The sequence below is a fragment of the Chiloscyllium plagiosum genome, chromosome 7 (assembly GCF_004010195.1).
Source record: "Chiloscyllium plagiosum isolate BGI_BamShark_2017 chromosome 7, ASM401019v2, whole genome shotgun sequence".
NCBI lineage: Eukaryota > Metazoa > Chordata > Chondrichthyes > Orectolobiformes > Hemiscylliidae > Chiloscyllium > Chiloscyllium plagiosum.
The window spans coordinates 63,665,213-63,687,979 of NC_057716.1; the positions used below are offsets into that span (position 1 = coordinate 63,665,213).

Here is a 22,767-nt window from a genome sequence, read left to right on the forward strand (position 1 = left end):
ATTTTAATTCTACTTCCTCTCTCCCTCTCTTTTTCTCTGTCTCCTCCTCTCCCCCTCTCTCTCAAGTCAAATATCAAATTAACCAATTTGCAAGATATTTTCTAATCATTAGATCAATAATTCTGTTTGTTATTCTTCACTAAATCAAGCATAATCTGATTTGTTGTCAGTGTGAAAAAAATTTCAGTGTACTGTCTTGAATACTTGATAGAATTCTTTCCTTTACTAATATTTAGTGGATATATTTAGTAATATTCATTAAACAGGTTTACTTTACAAGGAGAGTAACTTGTTAGAATATATTGGAAGTCCTTCGCGTTCTCTTAAATTTAATTAAGACTCAAGACTCTGCAATTAACCTGGAAATGACTAAGAAAAGAAAAAGAATTTTGCTCAAGAATGTCATTATATTTAATGTAATAGAACTGAAGGATATTCTTACATCAGAAATGAATAATTAGTATCACAGCTTTTATACCTTGAGATTTATGGAAGCTTCCCTTTTCATAATATTTGCCAGTTAAGTGACTGAACAGCTTTTTTATTGTTATAATTCCATTAGGTACACCTTCACTGGTATTTACACATTTGAATCGCTTATAAAAATTCTTGCAAGGGGCTTCTGTATAGATAATTTCACTTTTCTCCGTGATCCGTGGAACTGGCTGGATTTCAGTGTCATCCTTATGGCGTAAGTATTTACTAAAAGAGTCAAGATTGCTAATTTCAATTGGGGCCACCGTTGCAGGCATATCTGTAGAATAACATTTCAAAATATATCATTGTATAATGTGTTGATTTGTTTATGATAATCAGCAATAGCACTTCCACCATGGTTTCTTCTTAGTCTAGAAAATTTCAGCCCAATTATTTAAGAAGTATATTGCTCATTTATTTACAATACTGTCATCACTCCATTGAACAATTAGTGACTGAGTGTACATCACGTGCAAAAAGGAACTGTCATGACCAGAAAGCCCCGACCTTTGATCCTTAGGTACTGGGGGTTGTCAGATGTCCTTGGTTTAGGAAGGGAAAATAAATTTACAATTGCATGTTGGATGATGTCCATATCAACACTGTGATGTATCCATGTTTTGAATAGTCTGGTAATTTACAATGTCTAGGTTTAACATGAAGAATAGCATTTAAATTTGATTAATTGAGGGCGATCAACACTCATGAAATTGCACAATAACTTACATTATCTTCACCACAATCAAGCAAAGGAAGAAAATAAAAATACAATTACTATGACCAAAATGAAAGACCAAACATTGTAGTATATTAAAATTTGTTGAAAGCTGAAATAACTGTGATTTAATTCTACAGGTATGTAACAGAATTTGTAAACCTAGGCAATGTTTCAGCTCTTCGAACTTTCAGAGTATTGAGAGCTTTGAAAACTATTTCTGTAATACCAGGTAAGGAGTAATTGGTGTAAGGTGCTAGCAGGCCCCATGTATCTCCAGCTGTATCGATGTGTCCTGTCATTGTATTTGTGTGTGCCCTCCCCTATTACAGATATGTGACAGAGTTTGTGAACCTGGGCAATGTCTCAGCATTGAGAACATTCAGAGTTCTCCGAGCATTGAAAACAATTTCAGTCATTCCAGGTGAGAGCTAGGCTAAGCATTATGGCTGGTCTTTCTTCTTTGCAATTTAAAAAAAACACAAAGCCAGAATCAAATTTTAAAAAAGCTTATAGGATTCCTTGCTTTTGTTTTTTTTTGTTGTGTATTGAGCATATTTCTTGCATGAGAAATTGTAATATCCAGCATGAGTGGTTTTCAACATGTGATGTTTAGTTTTCCCTTCCCTATTCTGCAAATTACTCATTGTATTCTGAAAATGTTCTTTGTTGAAAAATGCTCTTTTTCTATAATCAGATTTAATGAGTGAATATTGCAAATTGAAAATTGAGATTGAAAAGGTTACTGAATCAGGAGATGAGGAAACAAAATACTATACATCAGCATGATGAATGCATGAAAGCTTCCGCAATTTAAGGCATCTCTTTGTTCTCCAAAGCATTAAATCTTTTATAACACCACCTTGATGTGTGGGGATTTGGTGATGGTCATTGTGTGTGCCCATTAATAGGTTATGGCAATAGCATGAGACAGATCCAATTTAGATTGGTCACTGTTCGAAGTTAGAAAATCTTTATCATATATTTTGCCTGCAATAATATATATACTTAGGGCTGGGTGTTCAAAGTGTGGTTGTGAATTCAAAGTCTGGATAACTTATTAGTCCTGATCTCATGCCACACTGATATTGTTTATTTATCTGCATTTTGAAATATAAATATCTTAATTGAACCAGGGGCAAGTTTAATGCCCATGTATTGATGCCAAATGTTACCAGGAGGTATGAGTGGATAGCAGAGCATCAGCACTAAAGGTATTTGATAGCCATGATGGGCTCTACCAACGGCATTACTGAAGAGAGTAGGTTGTGTCTTTGAAGGGCAGTAGCATCATGACATAGAAGTGTGGACACATAACTAAAAATGAGATAAAGAGCAAAGTTCAGCACAAGATGCTCTGGTCCCAAAATAATTCACCAAAAAAGAAATTCCAACCTCTTCTCACATTAAACCTAACAATTGAAAACTATTTCAGCTCAAAATTGGCAATTCTCACCAACTCTCCTTGCCTCATTAACAAGTTTCTTTCAGAAGGCAATTTCTCATCAATCTGCTTGGAGATGTTATGACACTCTTCTGGAGCAGGTGAGATTTGAACACAGGCCTCCTATCTAGAAGTAAAGACACTAGTACTGCACCATAACAGCCATAGTTTCTTTAGGAATTTAAAAGGCCATTAATTGGAGGTAAGTGGGTTCCCAGTTCCCCACCCACCAAACAAGTGCCTTCCCTTTGAAATTCGAAGCACATCCTGGAAGTTCGTTGATCCACAACATCTTTTGGGAATGTGATTTTCAAATGTCACCTGCATCAAGTCCCACTGGCAATTGAACATCTAACGTTTTGTCTCTGATTGTTGTGTATATTTGACCTAGAGGTCTTTAGTGCTTAGACATTCTGACTCTCCTTGATCAACGACCTTCAATGCTGGAATGATTTGATCATACGATTGCTCATATTTGGCCAGTTTGAATGAAAGCATTAAATCTCTCAATGATTTTTAGTGATATATAATTTGTCAAACCAAATCCAATAATTAAAAGTAGTTTTAAGTTCAGCACTCAAAACTTAAGGTGTGTTATTAAAAGTTGTTTCACAAGTTTTAGGTTTGGAGAAATCATTACAAAGCGCCTTTCATTTGATTGCATTTTTCAGTATAGTTATAATTTCAGAGTTGGTGAGATGAATGAATTCACAAAATGCAAAACATGAAACGAAATTGAATTGATTCAGAGAAATAAGCATCTCGCTAAGAATGTGTACAGTTACATTCTTACCCATTCACAATGTACATGAAGTTCCATTCAACTACAGTAAAGCTAGAAATTTCCTATTGTTACTCTAATATATCAGATCATTAATTTGCTATCAGCCTAGTTTCAGCAAACTCTCGTTAAGTGTATGTTTACTCTGGCGATTTATCTTTTGCATGAGATTGAATGATGAGAGTATGAGAAGAACTGAAGGTTTATTGATAATTTTTTTTATGTACTTGCTATAAAAAAATAATTACAGAAATCTTTTATGTTTCTTTCAGGCCTCAAAACCATCGTGGGTGCCCTGATCCAGTCAGTGAAGAAGTTGTCTGATGTAATGATTCTGACTGTTTTTTGTTTGAGCGTGTTTGCACTAATAGGGCTGCAACTATTCATGGGAAACCTAAAACATAAATGTGTGCGATGGCCACCACCTGCCAGCTATTTCATTCCAATTAACAGATCTTTAAGCCTGAATGATACGATGACAAATGAGACAGAATTCATATTCAACTATGAAGAATACATTGAAGATGATCGTAAGAACTTAATGTTCATATTAGTATCTTTCTCTAGACATAATTCAGTCAGGCATCCATTCTATGTTAGTTCTTTGTTTTGAAGTCAAAGATGAATAAAGAGTTTTAGAAAAGATTTCTAATGTATGGTGTGAGAGTAAAATTGATTGGTGAATGCAGATGAAAAGAACTGTGTTGCTTTATTCATCTTGACAATGTTTAAAGAGCAGAACAAATATTACTTTTAAAGGAAGTTTTCATTCAGTGTCTCCGTGTCTTTATCCACTGTTAAATGTGAGCTTTAACGGTTGAAGGCTATAATTTGTTCAGCTGGGTTTGGAGATATACTGGCTTGAATTGGTAGTTTCCATTGATGCATGCATGTGCATTTTGGGTAAAGTTCAAGTCATGCCTAAATGTGCTGTCAAGTGTAATGCCACCTTGTGGTTGGATATGTAGCCAGGCCTTTACTTCCAGAAATCAGATCGGCTGTTGTCCCACATATTGATAAAATCTGGTTAGATGACATCAGGCCACAAATTCACTGATGTTTCCATAATATGGAAGTTGGGCAGGCACCAAAATCCGAGGTCTGCCCACTATTTTACAAAAAATGAACAAGCTATTAAGCATGTTACCAAACCAATAAGTATTTTGCTCACACCACAAAGTGGCAGTTGTGAGGAAAACCTGGTCAGTGGTATTAATTTTGTTTTAATCAGGGCATGTTGCAAGGGAGACTAGCAGATCAGGACTTTGCTGGTGCTGCTAAGGTTCTTTTTCATTGCACTCAGACTGTATTAGAACATCTCTTTGGGAAGAGAGACAAACAGGAAGTGTTGCAAACAAAGTTGTGCAGAATAACATTTGTGCTGTACTTTGCTGGCTCTTAAAGCAATCACCCATTCCAATAGAAGGTCCCCCTCCAGTATACAGGAAACAGAGGAGAGAAACTGCTCATGGCCATGTGTCTAGGAAATTGTGTAATCTGCTAATGATCAAGAGCCCGCAATAGGAAATAAAAACAGGCAGAGTGACACTGTTCTGCAGAGTATACTTTCAGAGGCTGTCTTACCCCCAGTGTTAGTGGCAGAGAACATTGCATCTCTCCGTGGAGATAGCTGCATTAACCAGTGGGATGCTGGCTATAGAGAAATCATCAAATTCTGATGGAAAACATTTAAATCTATCCAAAAGCTTTGCAGATCATAGTGGCTCTGAACTTTATTTGCCACAGGGTCCTTCCATGTGTAATCTGGAGACCAGGATAGGATATCACAGCTAATGGTCCTTCTGTGCATAACATAAAGATCTTTGTCGGTGTGATGTTCAGGTACACCCATGCATTTATCTCATTTAACAAAGGCACTATTAGTCAAGCAGACAAGCTAAAGGCTTTGCCACCATTGCTGGATTTCTAAAGGACCAAGGCATACAGATTGAACACATGCAACCATTGAAGCACATTGTGGACAGCCAGAAGCTTTGGTTAACAGTAAATGATGTGTTTCCATTAATGTTTAGCTTGCATGTGACCACAGGCAACAGCTATTACAAGTACTATCCTGGCAACAGTTACAATGCTTACACATTTGGCCACTCTCAAGAGCCAAGGATGATCATGGGCCCAAAGTGTTTGGATGCCTAGCTGCTAGGCAATAAGGGCTTCTATCTAAGGAGATGACTAATAGCAGCAACTCTCCTAAGTATATTAACTATTTCATAGAATCCCTACAGTGTGGAAACAGGCCCTTTGGCCCAACAGGTCTACATCGATTCTCCGAAGAGTAACCCACCCAGACCCATTCCCTATTTTCCTATATTTACCCCTCAACAGTGCACCTAACCTACACATCCTTGAACACTATGAGCAATTTAGCATGGCTAGTTCGGCTAACCTGCACAACTTTGGATTTGGGAGGAAACCGGAACACCCGGAGGAAACCCACGCAGACATTGAGAGGATGTGCAAACTCAACACAGCCCAAGGCTGGAATTGAGCCCAGGTCCCTAGTGATATGAAGCAGCAGTGCTAAACACTGAGCCACCATGCTGAACTTGGGAGAAGGTTTAACAATTGTCATGCATCCACCAGGACCATCAATGTAGAAGCTATTGGTCAGCTCAGAATGTGCTTGAGAAGTTTAAACATATCTGATGGTGCCTGCTGCATAGATAACTTTGGTCATTGTACTCAAAACTTGGCCCAGGACACAGCTATTTCTGTAATGCAAATATTGATCAGTATTGCTGGAATAAGGGTTTAGTGAGAGAGAGGAACTAATACAAATCTATATTAGTAGAGGAGTGGTGATGAAGAAATTTATAGAATTGAAGACTGCACATCCAGAATCTGTCACCTGATGAGTGGACTCCAGAGGGTCATGATAAGTCTGGAGCTCAGCGTCCAGTTGACTCTAGCAACATTCTGACTGCAGATGTCTGCACTAACTCAGTCTCTGATAGCTGGTCTTATGATTCTAATATGCTTTCATCAAGATGTTGATCCCGTACAACTAGTTGTGTGTGCCTACTGAGGATCGTGTACTTGTACAAGGTGCAGAGCAAGGATATGATGGTCAATGATACTTCTCCTTCCTCCCTAGAGGCTCAAAGTGGCTGCAGCTAGCTATGTTTCATCTGTACTGTTTAAAAAAAACAAAGACATGAGGGGCATCATCGTGGCCAGTATTTGAATCTAGAACATAGAACATTGCAGCGCAGTACAAGCCTTTGGCCCTTGATGTTGTGCTGACCTGTGAAACCATACTGAAGCCCATCTAACCTACACTATTCCATTTTTGTTCATATGCCTATCCAATGACCATTTAAATGCCCTTAAAGTTAGCAAGTCTACAATTGTTGCAGGCAGTGTGTTCCATGCCCCTACTACTGAGTAAAGAAACTACTTCTAACACCTGTCCCATATCTACCACCCCTCAATTTAAAGCTATGTCCCCTCATGCTAGTCATCACCATCCGAGGAAAAAGGCTCTGACTGTCCACCCTATCTAATGCTCTGATTATCTTATATGTCTCAATTAAGTCACCTCTCCACCTTCTTCTCTCCAACCAAAACAGCCTTAAGTCACTCAGCCTTTCCTTGTAAGACCATCTCTCCACACCAGGCAACATCCTAGTAAACCTCCTCTGAATCCTTTCCAAAGCTTCCACATCCTTCCTATAATGCGGTGACCAGAACTGTACACCATACTCAAAGTGCGCCCATACCAGAGTTTTGTACAACTGCAACATGGTTCCAAAACACAATCCCTTGAGTAATAAAAGCTAACACACCATATAATTTCTTAACAAACCTAACAACTTGGGTGGCAACTTTCAAGGATAAAGTCTTAAGTCTTAAGTCTTTCAGTTCAGAGACACTCCTTTGTCCCTGAATTCTACAAATCTTCAAAGTCAAAACACATCAAAGCAACTTCCCTGACAGCTTCCAATTTCCCCAAACAGTACAGCATTGTTTGCAAGAATTACAAATAAGCAGCTTTGTTGTTTCACCAACCTGTGACCTGTCTTCAACGTCAATTTGACCAGCCATTCTGCTACAATCATTGACAGTCCTCTCCAGTAGCACAATGAGTTGAGAATGGCCAAGTTGCACGTCCTTTTCAGGTCTCAGCAAATCGAAGAGCATTATGCTCCCTGTTCTCTTGTCAAGAAAGAAGGTAATTGTTATGATGATGCTGTACTACAATTGTGTTTTCAAATGTGAGGTCAACTTTACTTAGATGGCGCTCAAGATTTCTCTCTGCCTCTTGCCAATTAGCAGGTATTGCAGTTCACTATCAAGACCCTAGTTGCTGTACAGAATTTCGTGTCTGTGCCATGTTGCCTACTACACTTGGGCAATACATTAGGTAACTCTGCATTTGAGGCACTTCAAAACTGCATACATTTGCATACCACTCTATCTCAAAGGTAACTGAGCCATTTCCAACACTACAGTCTGGTTCTTCAGATGACATCTGCTGCAGTCAGCACTCAAAATAGACAGGCAGGAGCTAGTTTGGTTTAGCTGAGAAGTCTGTCCCAAACCTCCCCTCCCCACTCCAGCTGACAAGAGGATCTTCTGCATATTGCTTGTGGCCTGGAGGTGGAGTTGCAGGGGTCACTGCCAAACTGTGAGTGCATCCTGCTTCTGGCCCCCTAAACAGGTGGTGGATCCATTCTTTTCTCCATCTGTGGAGAGACAAAGAGTGTTAAAGGATTGAATTTGTGCCTTTTCTGAGATATTTGGTACTCCTAAGAGTTACAATTTCTATTCTTCCCTAGCTTGGGTCGTGAATGATTCACTACAAGCAAAATAGCTATCACAAATTGCATACATACCCTGACCTTCTGCAATAACTCGATGGATTTAAAACTGTTCTTGTGAAAAGGCTTGAGCCTCCAAATTTTGAGCTCCCTGGTGCAGGTGCCAAGGGTGCCTCTGAATGAGCAACTGCGACACATTTCCAGCACCTTGCCTGCCTCCCTGTCCCCAGATGGCCCACCTTGCCTGATTGATTGGGTGCTCTTCACAGCTTTCCTTGAGGTACTTTGCCATCTTCCTGTAGGGCAGCTATTAATTGGACCTAAGACACATTATTAGGTGTCTTGAGAAGGTTGGGTGAGAGTTGGTTACTTAGTCTATTTTTAAACGTGAGATGCATGTTTGGGGCAGATGAAACTTGAGCCCAGGCCTCCTGGTTCACTGGTATGGACACTACCTGCTATACCACTAGGTGCCATAAAGCCTACTGCACCTGGTGTTCCCAAGTAGTCTCCCATCTGAGTATTAGCCAGGTTTGAGAACATTAGACACAACCACATATTTCCACATAGCGTAGCCATCGGAGATCTATGTATGTCCAGGGTAGACTCAAGCACACCATCAATTAGTATGGACCCCAAGAGTAATTATCTCATGGGAAAGCTATCAGTAAGCCAATGGACACATATTCAATGTAAGAAGTCGATCATTTATTGGGAGATGAAAAGGAGAGGAAGTATGTCAGGAAAAGTATTTTTGAAATGGTCTCTTACTTCTCTACTTGTCAGTTTTCAGGGAATATATCAAACTACTTTGAGAAATGACGTCATAAGTGCACAATTCAAGTTCTACAACATTAACACAACATAAAATATGTTATAGGAAATTTTCATTTAAGACCCTTACAGACATCTGCAAAAGTAGACAGGAGATAACTTGTGATAAATTAAACCCATTATTTCCAGATGTGATGCCATAAGTCTGCTAAATGATTCACTCACTGAGATCTACAAAATTAGCTTGTGTCTAATTCTGTTTTATAAGGAGCCTTAATTTATTCTGTTGGTCCCCAGGCAGCATAACGTGACTAATACAAGCTCTGACTTATTGAAGTACATTTTACTATTCACAGACTGTAAACAAAGACAAACATATGGCTAACATCTGAAGAGAGAAACAGAGTTCTGTAGAAAGGTCACAAACCTGAAATTTTAACTCTATTACTCTCTTCACAGATGCTGCCCAGCTTGCTAAGTATTGATGCATTTTCAGTTTTTTATAGATCATATTTACAGAATCTTCACTATTCTTCTTCAGAAAAATATCTCTCTCATCCACTTTTTGCTGCTGTTTGAACCCACAGATTTGTGTGTTATTTTTAGTATCAATTTTCTGCACTTTACTTTCTTCCTAAAGGCACCAAAGTCTTAAAGGGTTTCAATTCCACAGTGGCCCCCCACTTTCTAATCATTTATCTAACTGACCTTGGTTCATGTGAACCCTGGGCACTCCAAGACTCAAAGATTATTGCTGAGCTGAATTTTGTCTGCATTCAATATTAACATGTAATTCCAGGAAAGTTTACTGAATAGCAAGAGTGGGAGCTCTGGCCAATAGGCACCTTATTGAGGGGTCCTGCCTGAAACGTTGATTTTCCTGCTCCTCAGATGCTGCCTGACCTGCTGTGCTTTTCCAGCACCACTCTAATCTTGACCTTACTGAGACTAGTTAACTCACTACAAGCTGGAGGTTAAAACTGGAATATTTCAGGTGATATGGTACAACTAATTACTTGATAATCTTACTGAGTTATCACACGATCTGTATGTGATCACTCGGTGTACTGTGCCATTTCCTTGAAAACACAGCCTTTCATTTTCACAATTTACAGTGCATGTTATTTCATTTTCATCATTATCATTGCTTTGAATTGAATGAAATTGCAGGTTTATAATGTTGGTATTCACTCAGTCAAAGTCCATATTTATCATGGCAACATTAGATGTCTCGTGTTGCTTTCTCCTGCTTTATTTAACATCACACTTTTTAGTTATAGCTTTTAAATTAAACTAATAAAGAACTAAGGTGCGTAAAGATGTTCAATTTTAATTCACAATTACATAAATAAAGTACAATGGATTATATTTAAATCATTAAATTAGAAGTGAAACTTATGTATTTCTAGTTACATAGTTGATACCTTGAAATAAAACCAGAAATTAATTCATTTATAACTTAATCAACAGGAAATCAATATTTTCTGGAAGATGCCAAAGATGCCCTTTTATGTGGTAATGGCTCAGATGCTGGGTGAGTTTGGTTTTTAATTGTTGGGCTTGTGGCTGAACTTGTGTCAGAATAGAATGCAGAAACTAATTGGTGTAATCTGCAAATGCTTGTAATTTGTGAAGAATTTGATTGATATTTGTAATCAGACTGATTTTAATGGAATCAGTCAATCCCTTAAATGAGAGTTTGCAAACATCATCTGAATCCATTAAATGTACTTGACTAGCAGAAATGAGATTGATTGAATTATTGCACACATCAGTTCTTTTGCTTTGGTATTTATAGATAGTGTGTTATAGAAACATCAACAATAGAGATGCGGTCTTCTGATAGCTGCCATGACGAGCTTGAAGGATGTAAGAGTGATTAAGATATATTTCGATGAACTAGTTTTTTGTGATTAAGAATGCAGGCACAGCACTTCAAATGTCAGGCAGTTCAATGGCAGTAACCATTTCCGTTGTTTTGGCTCGATAAATCATGAAAGATTTTAAAAGTAGTTTTTAGTCATTTTAATCATGCTTTCATTTTTTTTATTTTCTCAGTCAATGCCCTACAGGTTATTTATGTCTGAAAGCTGGAAGAAACCCTAATTATGGTTATACTAGCTTTGATACATTTAGCTGGGCATTCTTGTCATTGTTTCGCCTGATGACCCAGGACTTCTGGGAAAACCTTTACCAGTTGGTAAGCAGGATTTATCATGCTTAACATAAAATAGTGTTATTATGTAACTATATATGTTTATTGAAATGTTACAATACTATTTAATGGCATAACATTTACTACATCTACTTTTTTTTAGACAGTCTGTTGACTATGATTAGAACAATCACAATATAATAAGAGTCTATTATCCTGTAGCTACGAATGAAATTTATATGAGTTATCCTTTCATCTAAACTCTGGTCATTTGTGGCCAAAATATAAAACAACTGATACACTACTTCAGTAAACCTAATATTTTCCACTGATAAGCGATAAATGCCTCTTTAGGGTGTAGGTTTGCTCGCTGAGCTGTAGGTTTGATATCCAGACGTTTCATTACCTGGTGAGGTAACATCATCAGTGGCGACTGCCAAGTGAAGCGAAGCTGTTGTTGCCTGCTTTCTATTTATATCTTTCTCCTGGATGGGGTTCCTGGAGTTTGTGGTGATGTCATTTCCTGTTCGTTTTCTGAGGGGTTGATAGATGGCTTCTAGATCTATGTGTTGTGGTTGGAGTGCCAGGCCTCTAGGAATTCTCTGGCATGTCTTTGCTTAGCCTGTCCCAGGATAGATGCGTTGTCCCGGTCGAAATAGTGTTTTTTTTCATCCGTGTGTCGGGCTATGAGAGAGAGAGGGTTGTGTCTTTTTGTGGCTCGCTGGTGTTCGTGTATCCTGGTGGCTAATTTTCTTCCTGTTTGTCCTACATAGTGTTTGTGGCAGTCCCTTCATGGAATTTTGTAGATGACGTTGGTTTTGTCCATGGGTTGTACTGACTAACAAACTAACAAACTTAAAAGACCCAGTACAACCCATGGACAAAACCAACGTCATCTACAAAATTCCATGCAAGGACTGCCACAAACACTATGTAGGACAAACAGGAAGAAAGTTAGCCACCAGGATACACGAACACCAGCTAGCCACAAAAAGACATTACCCTCTCTCCCTCGTAGCTCTATACACGGATGAAAACAACCACCATTTTGACTGGGACAACGCATCTATCCTGGGACAGGCTAAGCAAAGACATGCCAGAGAATTCCTAGAGGCCTGGCACTCCAACCACAACACCATAAACAAACACATAGACCTAGATGCCATCTATCAACCCCTCAGAAAACGAACAGGAAATGACATCACTACAAACCCCAGGAACCCCATCCAGGAGAAAGATATAAATAGAAAGCAGGAGACAACAGCTTCGCTTCACTTGGAGGTCGCCGCTGATGATGTTACCTAGCCAGGTAATGAAACGTCTGCATATCAAACCTACAGCTCAGCAAGCAAACCTACACCTTAAACCTCAACCTGAGCTACAAACCTTCACAAACTTTGCGATAAATGCCTCACAAGATGTGAAAAAGTCCCCCCCGACAGGAACATATTTGATCATCTATTGTCTTTTCAATAGCCCATCTGAAAGAAAGGAATCATGATAAATTGAAAGGTCAATTGGTAGTTATTGTATAATGGTCAGAATATTGGTTCAGATCATGAATGTTCAAATGGGTTCAAAACACACATTACCAGGGAATAAAGAATGTTCTCCTAAATATCCCAAATTTAGCAGCCTGTAGAAATGTGATAACAACTTCACCATCCATTTGAAGTAGCTGATATCTTGAATATATTAATTATACTGTAAATCAGAACTAAGTTGGATTACTGTATAACATTCAGATTTTCCTTGTCTTCATTAGTGTAACTAATAGCCTGGGCTGGCAAGTGGCAAGTGATCTTCACATCACAACAGCTAGACCATGACCTTCTCTAGCAAGATAAAATCTAATAATTGTTCTTTAACTTTCAATAACGTACCATCACTGAATCTCCCACTATCAATATTTTAAGTGTTACTATTGACATGTACAAGGTGCTTTTCAGGAATGTGATGGAATACTGTCCAGTGCGAGATTGCTACTCCAAAGACATTTGAGACTTGGTGCCCTCCAGAACAAGGCAGCATACTTGATCCCTATCCCATCCACTATGATGAACATTCACTCCCTTCACCAGTGACACAAAACGTGGCAGCAATGTCTACCATTGTGAAAATGCACTGTTATAATTCAAAAAGATTCCTTCGTCAGCACCTTCCAAACCAACAGCCTCTACCACCTAGAAGAACATGGGCAGTAAATGTGTGAGAACTCCTACACCACCTCTTCAATGCACACACTGTCCTGATTCAGAAGTATATCACAATCCCTTCACTGTTGCTAGGTAAAGATCTTCCTAACAGCACCCCAACTGTAACGGTTCAAGAATGCAACTCCTTGTCACATTCTCCAGGGCAAATGGGGATGGGAAATAACAGTGACACTCCTATCCCATCAACAAATAAGAAAAAAAAATTCTTGAAGAGACAGCTGAAGAAGCTGATAAAAAGAGATGTTTCACTTGCCTTAAAATTGAGTCACAAGTGCTTTTCTTGTCTCTATTATATTTTATAGCAAATACCCATATGCATCCAGTTGCGCTCTTCACCCCCCCCCCTCAGCTAAGATTGATTTGCAAGCCCCATGATGTCTAAACTTCATGTACCACATTATCTACATTATTCTTTCATCTCATACAGTCAGTGCTGTATTACACTGTTAACAATTAATTAGACTTCAGTGACTGTAAATTACAAAAATCTCCAAAAGCCAGTAAAAGAATTAAAGAAATAAAAATTGTTAAATACCTTCATTGATATATTTATCCTGAAGTTTCAGCCTTCCAGATAAGCTTGGCATTAAAGTTAATATTCTTACCAAATCTACCAGTGTGTCAGAAGTATCATTAAATAATATGAAACATTTGAGAATTATCTTATTTTTGATTGTTAAACTGAACCAATTTATTAATTATTGTTTATTACATTAATAATAATTTTAAGAAAAGCTAATGCTGTTTATTTGCCTGAATAGATTTTTACCTTGTTCAGTGCAGTTTGTGATTAATAGTTTTTTTTAACATATATGTATGCAAATACAGAATATATATTTATGGAATCTATGATTTATCAAAATAAAGCAAAATATTAAATTATTACTTTTTTTCTATCAGACCCTGCGAGCTGCTGGCAAAACATACATGATATTCTTTGTACTGGTTATATTCCTGGGATCTTTCTACTTGGTTAACTTGATCCTGGCTGTTGTTGCCATGGCCTATGATGAGCAAAACCAGGCTACTTTAGAGGAAGCTGAACAGAAAGAGGCAGAATTTCAGCAGATGCTTGAACAACTTAAAAGACATCAAGAAGAAGCACAGGTAGAAATGTTACAATTGCAATTCCACGACAGATATGCTAAAGTTGCCAAATTGCATTATAATAATAGTTATAGTAATCAGTATTTATATCCCCATGACTTTATGGTTGAACAGCAAAAAACAACTTTCTAAAATGCACGCATGTGTGACAGAGTTCATGCTTCATCAATTATCTCTCTTTCATCATAATGTCAAAAATGTGGATATTCACTGCAATTACACAGTGTTTAGTACCATTCATGACAGTGCAGTTACTGATGCAGTCCTTGTTTGTAAGCAGCAAGGCCTGAACAGCATTCAGGCTTGGGCTGATAAGTGGCAAGTAGCATTTGTTTCCTGAAGAAGGGCTTATGCCCGAAATGTCGATTCTCCTGCTCCTCGGATGCTGCCTGGCCTGCTGTGTTTTTCCAGCACCACATTTTTCAACTCTGGTCTCCAGCATCTGCAGTCCTCACTTTCTCCAAGTAACATTTGTGCCATACAAGTGCCAGGCAATGACCATCTCCAGCAAGAGAGAAATTGACCATTACCCCTTGACATCCAATGGCATTATCATACCTAAAACCCCCATCATGAATATCTTGAGGGTTACCATTGGCCAGAAACCGAACGAGGCAAGTAATATAAATGCAGAGTCTATCAAACAAAGACTGGGAATTTTGAAGCAAGTAACATACAACCTAAATCTTGAATGTCTGTCTACCGCTTACAAAGCATGGATTAGGAGTGTCATGGGATACTGTGACATTGATGAGCGCATCTTCAGCAACTGTCAAGAAGTTCATCACCATCCAGGTCTGGGCAGTTCACTTGACTGGTATCTCAGGCACCACCTCCAACATTCACTTCCTCTATTATTAACACATAGTGGCAAAAATGTGTAGAAAGGCTCTTTTGAGAGTACCTTCCAAACTGATGATCTCTACCACGGAAAAAGCCATTGAAACACCCTCCAAGTTCTCCACCAAGCCACACATCATCATTCAACTGGACTATAAATATTCAATTTCCAACATCTGATTGTTATACCTGAGGTCTATCATGGATTAAAAAATAATTGTGTAAAAGTTCAAAAGCTGACCTAAAATGGCTGCTATGATCACCTGATCACAAATTGAAGCAAGTCCAAGGAACCCAAACTGAAGTGTTGAAACTCACTGTATTGCAATTGTCAAGGAGAAAGTGAGGTCTGCAGATGCTGTATTGCAATTGTCATCTTATTAAAAGATTGATACAGCCAATTGAGTCCGTGTCAAGATTTGCGTCTCTTGTTTAATTCACGTGTGCGTGACAAATTCGTATTTGAGAGAAAGGTTAACTGCAGAGTATTTTGTTTGGAAGAACAAAAGAGTAAGCTCAAGAATGTACAAATGGGCTTATCTGCTTTGAGCAGCAAAACACAGAGAGAAAAATAAATATGAATTGATAACAGCAAGAAGCAGGAAGCTTCTTTCTCTTTGTCACTCAACCTTGAAATCAGTGCTGGTGATAGAGCAACTTCAGCCAACAGTCTTTCAACAAGAATTCATGATCTGTAAACATTGTCACTGTTGCAGAATACACAACAATTAAATAACTAGCCTAAGGTTTAAAATCTAACACCTCAGAGACTAAATTTTTTTAAAGAAACTGCTAAGCCTATTTTTTCTGTCCCTATTAGACTCTTTTTCCTTTTTAAACGTATTACCTTTGTTTGCATGTGTGTCTTGTGTCAGATTTTTATTACTTTTCTGAGGGTTAATAGGTAATCAAGTCTCCCTTTTCTTCAATCAAGAAAGCATCATAATTTGGCTCCTTCATTTTGATCTAGTTAATTACATGGCAGTTGATGTATGAGAGCTGTATGCTAACAAAAGGACAATTATTTGTTGCTACCAACAATGAATGGGTTAAAAAAAAGTAAGCCGATTTTCCCTCCTCACTTGCTATTGATAAAATTGAGGGTTCATTCCATACTGAATTGGAGTAGGGAAAACATATTCTTGTTTCAAAAGCTGATTTAATAGCAAGTGAATAAAGGTTTACTTGAGTTTCTTAAGGTTGAAGTGCTCATGCACTGATGTGCATACTTGTGATTCATATATTAATGTAACTTAAAAAATTCTAAAATCTTTCAGAAAATTCAGAGGAATAACTCAGCAATTAGATATGGATTTTGCTCAAAGACCGAAAAACAGATATGGCACAATGGTTATCAGAATATCTACAGCTAGAAGCTGAGGGTCATAAAACAAATATATCTAAAGTGGAATAACAGGGATTAGAAATAGGATTCCAACAGAGATAAGGAAAAAAAGAGAATGCAGGAAAAGAAAGAAAAGGGAAAAATATGGCGACAAAAGAGAGAGTAAAATGGAGAGAGTTCCAACTGTAAAAGCTTGACCTAAAAAGGGAACATGCCAATGAAGGTCACTCTGGTAAGGGAACCATACCTAAACCAAACTTAAGGGGTAAAGTATTCAAGTTCACATTTCAAAAAACAGTGCACATCACAATGCAGTTTCTAATAGTGACATTGGAAGATGCAAAAATATTTTATACTTATCTTTGAGAATGTTGCTGACTTCTCAGTAGACTTCTTTTATTCGTCTCAAACTCTCCAAAGCGGGTCACTTTTTTATGGCTTTCAAAATTCACATCAGCACACCAAAATGTTGTGCTAATCTTCAGAGTGTGGATCACAGTTTCAGAAGAGATGGTTTGTATGTTTTGCATTCAATGTCTTCAAGCCCCACAAAAATGCAGCATGGATAGAAAGGCAGAGACATCACTTCTCTGGCAGAAAGAACCTTGCGTTTCACAATTCAGTTTGCATCTCACAATTCAGTTTGCATCTCAAGTGGAGGAGGAAAATCATGGACAAAAGAAATAAATTCCAGACCTTTTTTTTGAACGGCCACCAGGGATTCTTAAAAATGGCTCAAGTCAGTTTTCATTTGGACTTTGCAGGAAGTCCTTTTGGCACCAAATGTTAGTCACTGAAATCCTATCATATTTCATCTATTTGGCATATGTAATTTCTAGTTCAATGTATTACATTCTTTTATTGACAAACCTATAATGTTAGTGCTTAAAGTTTTCCAGCCTTGTTATGGTGTAATTTTGAACATCTCCATGTCTATCTTGATTGGAATAAAAGTTTAATGTTCCCAGATGTAGGCTTGAAAAATACATGTTGGATAATAGCACACAAATGCTGAAATGCATTCCACTTACAGTTCTTTTGTGCACATCTTAGTAAAGTTTTAACCTATATACTCCCCAAAACTGTTTTTGTTATGGTATTCTATTTGATTAGAAACGATTCCCTTTTAGGTAAATCTAGTTGACACTTGTGAAGATCCTGTTGTAAATAATGATCTTTTCTACTTCCTGCCTTCATAATTCTGAAAAAGTGGTCTCTCAAAATGTGAATTCTCTTCTATTGAACAGGCTGCAGCCGCTGCAGCTGAGGCAGGAGATGAAAATGGAAGAATTGGACTCTGTGAAATGTCCCACAGTTCCTCAGATGCGTCAAAGCTTAGTTCAAAGAGCGCCAAGGAGAGACGAAACAGAAGGAAGAAACGGAGACAAACCGAACTGGATGCTGAGGAAAAGGATAAAGATGAAAGGATTCACAAGTCAGAATCAGAGGACAATGGAAGAAAGGGAAATGGTTTCCGGTTTTCTATTGATCGCAATTGTCTTTCTTATGAAAAGAAAAATTCCTCCCCACATCAGGTAAGAGGAATAAATTGTTTATAATGTATTAGTCAATTGTACATTAATGATATTTCTACCATATTTCATTGAGAGATGATAACAAATAGTTGTTTTGAATTATTTACTTGTGTTGCTAAGAGATAAGACACATTTTGTCAGAGCTTTTTGTCTTATACTGATCAGGATAATTCACAAGAATACCAAGGTAAATGATAAATAACATTTATATTTTAATAATGCAGATTGTTTTACAAGTGGACAATAATGGTAGGCATGTTGCCATAGAGAATGCACCAGTTACAATGACAGATAGTCAGAGTCATAGAGATGTATAGCATGAAAGCAGACTCTTCGGTCCAATTCACCTGTGCCGAACAAATAAATTAATCTAGTCCCATTTGCCCCAGATCGCTCTAAACCCTTCCTATTCATATACCCATCCAGATATTTCTAAATGTTGTAATTGTACCAGCCTCCTTCACTTTGTCTGGCAGCTCATTGCATACGTGCATCATCCTCTGTGTGAAAGCATTGCCCATTAGTTCCCTTTCATATCTTTCCCATCCCAGCTTAAACCCTTTCAAGTTTCACAACATCCTTCCTATAGGAGGGAGATCAGAATTGCACACAATACTCCAAAAGTGACCTAATCGATGTCCTCCACAGCCGCAGCATGACCTCTCTACTCCTCGATTCAATGCACTGACTAATACAAGCAAGCATATCAAATGCCTTCTTCATTATTCTGTCTACCTGTGACTCCACTTTGAAGGAACAATGAACCTACACTCTGAGGTGTCTTTGTTAAGCAACAGTCCCCAGGACTTTATCAGTAAGTGTATAAGTTCTGCCTTGATTTGCCTTTCCAAAATGCAGCACCTTATATTTATCTAAATTAAACTCCATCTGGCACTCCTCAGCACATTGGTCCATCTGATCAAGATCACATTGTAACCTTCTTCACTCTCCACTACACTTCCAATTTTATAACATCTGCAAACTTACTAACCATACCTTTTATGTTCACACCCAAATGACTTATATAATGACAAAAAGTAGTGGACCCAGTACTGATCCTTATGGCACACTACTGGTCACTGGCCTACAGCTTGAAAAGCAGCCCTCCACCACCACCCTCTGTCTTCCACATTCAAGCCAAATGGCTCATTCTTCCTGTATTCTATGTTAACTGCCAAGCTTTGTTTGAATTTTAAATCAAGTTTGCAGACTCTGGTCAATGCTTTGCCCTGGGAAATGAACCAATAGTGGTGTATGAAGCTCAGCCAAACATTTATTATGATATAAAATTGCAAAACTATTTCAGTAAAGCATCCAGTACTGAGCAGATTAGAGCTTTTGAATTCACAAAACATATCATCTTCAGTTCGGAGAATGTGAGGATTGCAGATACTGGAGGTCAAAGTCGAGAGTGTGGTGATGGAAAAGCACAGCAGGTCAGGTTGCATCCATGGAGCAGGAGAATTGACGTTTCGGGCATAAGTCCTTCATCAGGAATCCTGATGAAAGGCTTATGCCCGAAACGTCGATACTCTTGCTCCTCTGATGCTGCCTGACCAACGTCGATACTCTTGCTCCTCTGATGCTGCCTGACCTGCTGGGCTTTTGCAGCACCATTCTCTTGACATTTAATCATCAGTTACATTGTTTTAAAGTTTCAGCAGATGGCTAACCTAGCAATCAGTTTAAAGGTTAAAGGACAGGTGCAATTGACTCACTAAAAACTGGATCTCAACATTGTTCAGTGTAGAAATGCACTTTGTCCAGTGGAAATGTAGTCCAGTTCTAATAAAAACTTATCTGTTTTCACAATGCTGGTCAGTTTAATCAGTATTCCTACAGTGCAAAAAGAGGGCACTTGGCCCATCAAGTTGGCACTGACCCTCTGAAGAGCATCCCATCCAGACCCAGTCCCCCATAACATCCCTGTCACCCCACATTTACCATGGTTAATCCACTTAGCCTGTACAACCCTGGACACCAAGAGCAATGTAGCATTGCTAATCCACTGCACATTTTTGGGAAGTGGGAGGAAATTGGTGCACCTGGAAAAGCATCCACATGGACACTGGGAGAATGTGCAAACTCCACACAGATAATGATCCAAGGCTGGAATTGAATGCAGGTCCCTATTGCTGTGAAGCAGCAGTGCTAACCACTGTGCCATTTTTGGGTTTAATGGTCATTTACCTTTTCGGAACAAAGCCCTATCAGAAGTATATTTAATTTATTCTGCATTACTACATATGACATGTAAGAAATAGAAGAAATAGAAGCAAGAATAAACCATTCTGATTTTGAGTCTGCTGTGCTATTCATTGAGATCATGGTTGCAGTTCCATTTCAGCATCATTTTCCTGCATGTTGATGTTTTTGAAAATATGTAGAAATCTATCAGTCTCAGTCCTGCATATCCTCAAAGACTGAGTCTAGACAGCTCTCCAAAGCATTAAATTTCAAAGATTTATGACATCTGACTGAAGAAATTTCTCCTCCTCTCAGTCTCAAATGGCCTGCTCTTTAATCTGAATCTAGATCCCTGAATCTAGATCTGTTAGGTAAGGCTGATCTTTCCTATATGTTTTACAACTTATTATATGTTTGAATGAAAGCATCTCACATTCTTCTAAACCCCAGAGAATTTAGGCCTAGTCCATTTGACCTTTTCTCATAGGACAATCCCTCAACCAATTAATTACTTTATGTGCCTTCATTGCACTCCCCCAGTGACAAGTATATCCTTGCTTTAGTAATGAGACCAAAACTACACACATACTCAAGTGTGAAATTAGCAAATATTTAGAACCTGTTATAAAGTTCCTAACTACAGATCAGAATCCTTCCATGGTTCACAATGCCTTTGAGATGTTATGAATCATATCACCTCCAAAAAAAGGGGTCTGACTCTTATGAAAAGAAGGTGGGATAGAGACAGGGAGTAGGTGATGTATCTCAAATGCCAATCTCAAAACTGAGCTGGCAAAGGTGAGAGTGCTGAATGTGGGCTTACTACCCACACTATTATCCTATGGCAATAAAAATAACCAACAATGGTAATGGAGGCAGGAATCCCAGAAAGTGATTCCAATTGTCATTATTGAAACTCCTCCATGTCTGTTCTGATGCAACTAACCTATGAGTGTTAAAATAAAACAGAAAATAAAGATTTGTGATAAATGCCAGGTTCATAATGCAGTGAAGAATCACGCTGAACACACAATTTACAGGTGATAATGGGAAAAGGAGCCATTGAAATGAACAAATTGTCTATGAACAGATGAGCTGGTAACATTAAAGAGAGCACAAAAGTCTTTCATAAACATGTCGAGTTAAAGGATTGTCAAATGACATGTGGTGCTAATTAGGCACCAAAATGGGATGACCTTGTAGAGTAGGAGGGGATGGCTACTAAATGGGTACTTTGAGTCTTTCTAAACAAAAAAGATGATCCTGCTAATGCCATTACAAAGACAGAAATTTGTAAGGGAAGTGGATGAAGATTCCAAGGATGTATTTGAAAGGTTTTCAATCCTCAAGGAATTAAGACTTTTTAAACTATTTTGATGCATGCAACAAATTCTCATCAAGCTGGGTAGATCACTTTTGGTTGTATGATCTCGGACAAAGTATGATTGTGAAATCAGCAGATTGGGTTTGTAGTTAGTCAGCTCTGGTGGTCCAAATTCGCAAGCTAGAACGTCACTACTTGCATTGTTGCCATTTGCACTTCAGCTGAGATAAAGGAATAGTACAGAAGCGAATGTACTTTTTAATCTGCCTAATACTGGCTCCACGCTTATATATCAGTTATGCACCTTGAGATATTTTATTCTATCCTGTATCAGAGATTGTAGCAATGCAGTGCTGACAGTATCAAATGCTCTTATTTCTAAGTTTGCCACTGATAAGATAAATTCTAAAACAAACCTGCGTTTACTCTATACACTTGTAGCTATCCTTGACCTACTAGACCAAAAAATGATATGGTGCATGATGCGAACCAGACTTCTTACAGTGCCTATCCAGACTGCACTATATTTGCACATAATTGTGAATTAAACATGATGCAATAATGTCCATTTTTCTGAACTGCTGAAGGAAAAAGTTAGAATGGGATTCTCAACTGGCGGAAGTATTCACTGACATCTTCACCCTCTCCTTGCTATAATCTGAAGTCCTCACCTGCTTTGAGAAGACCACCATCATCCCAGTACCAAAGAAAACATGTAAGATGTTCCTTGATGACTATTGCCCAGTGGCTCTCACCTGCACAATCATGAAATGCTTCAAGAGGCTGGTCACGGCCCACGTCAATTCTAGCCTCCCAGCCTGCTCGATCTCCTGCCATTTGCTGACCCGTGAAATAGATCCAAGGTGGATGCCTTTTCCCTAGCCCTACACTTATCCACAGAACACCTGGCTAACAAGGACACTTACGTCAGGCTCCTACTCATCGATTACGACTCTGCCTTCAACACCATAATCCCTACCAACTAATCTCAAAACGCCAAGACTTAGGTCTCAGCTCTGACCGCTGCAACTGGATCTTCAGCTAACATGATGGCCTGCACTCTGCATACAGCTTCCCGTCCTGAAT

The 22,767-nt window shown here is 38.4% G+C and overlaps 1 protein-coding gene across 6 annotated transcripts in view; it reads left to right on the top strand.

The window, feature by feature from the left end:
- scn1laa (sodium channel, voltage-gated, type I-like, alpha) overlaps positions 1-22,767 on the top strand; it is a 196,914-nt gene that overhangs the window by 39,102 nt on the left and 135,045 nt on the right. For 4 of the 6 annotated variants that reach the window (XM_043693898.1, XM_043693902.1, XM_043693900.1 and 1 more), the window contains 7 exons: positions 563-691; positions 1,333-1,424; positions 3,690-3,947; positions 10,443-10,506; positions 11,031-11,172; positions 14,244-14,450; positions 17,883-18,170. In XM_043693898.1, the coding sequence (XP_043549833.1) occupies positions 563-691; positions 1,333-1,424; positions 3,690-3,947; positions 10,443-10,506; positions 11,031-11,172; positions 14,244-14,450; positions 17,883-18,170 (1,180 nt within the window). Of the gene's footprint in view, positions 1-562; positions 692-1,332; positions 1,425-1,524; positions 1,617-3,689; positions 3,948-10,442; positions 10,507-11,030; positions 11,173-14,243; positions 14,451-17,882; positions 18,171-22,767 lie in introns of all 6 variants that reach the window. The other 2 variants (XM_043693899.1, XM_043693903.1) reach the window with 1 other exon arrangement.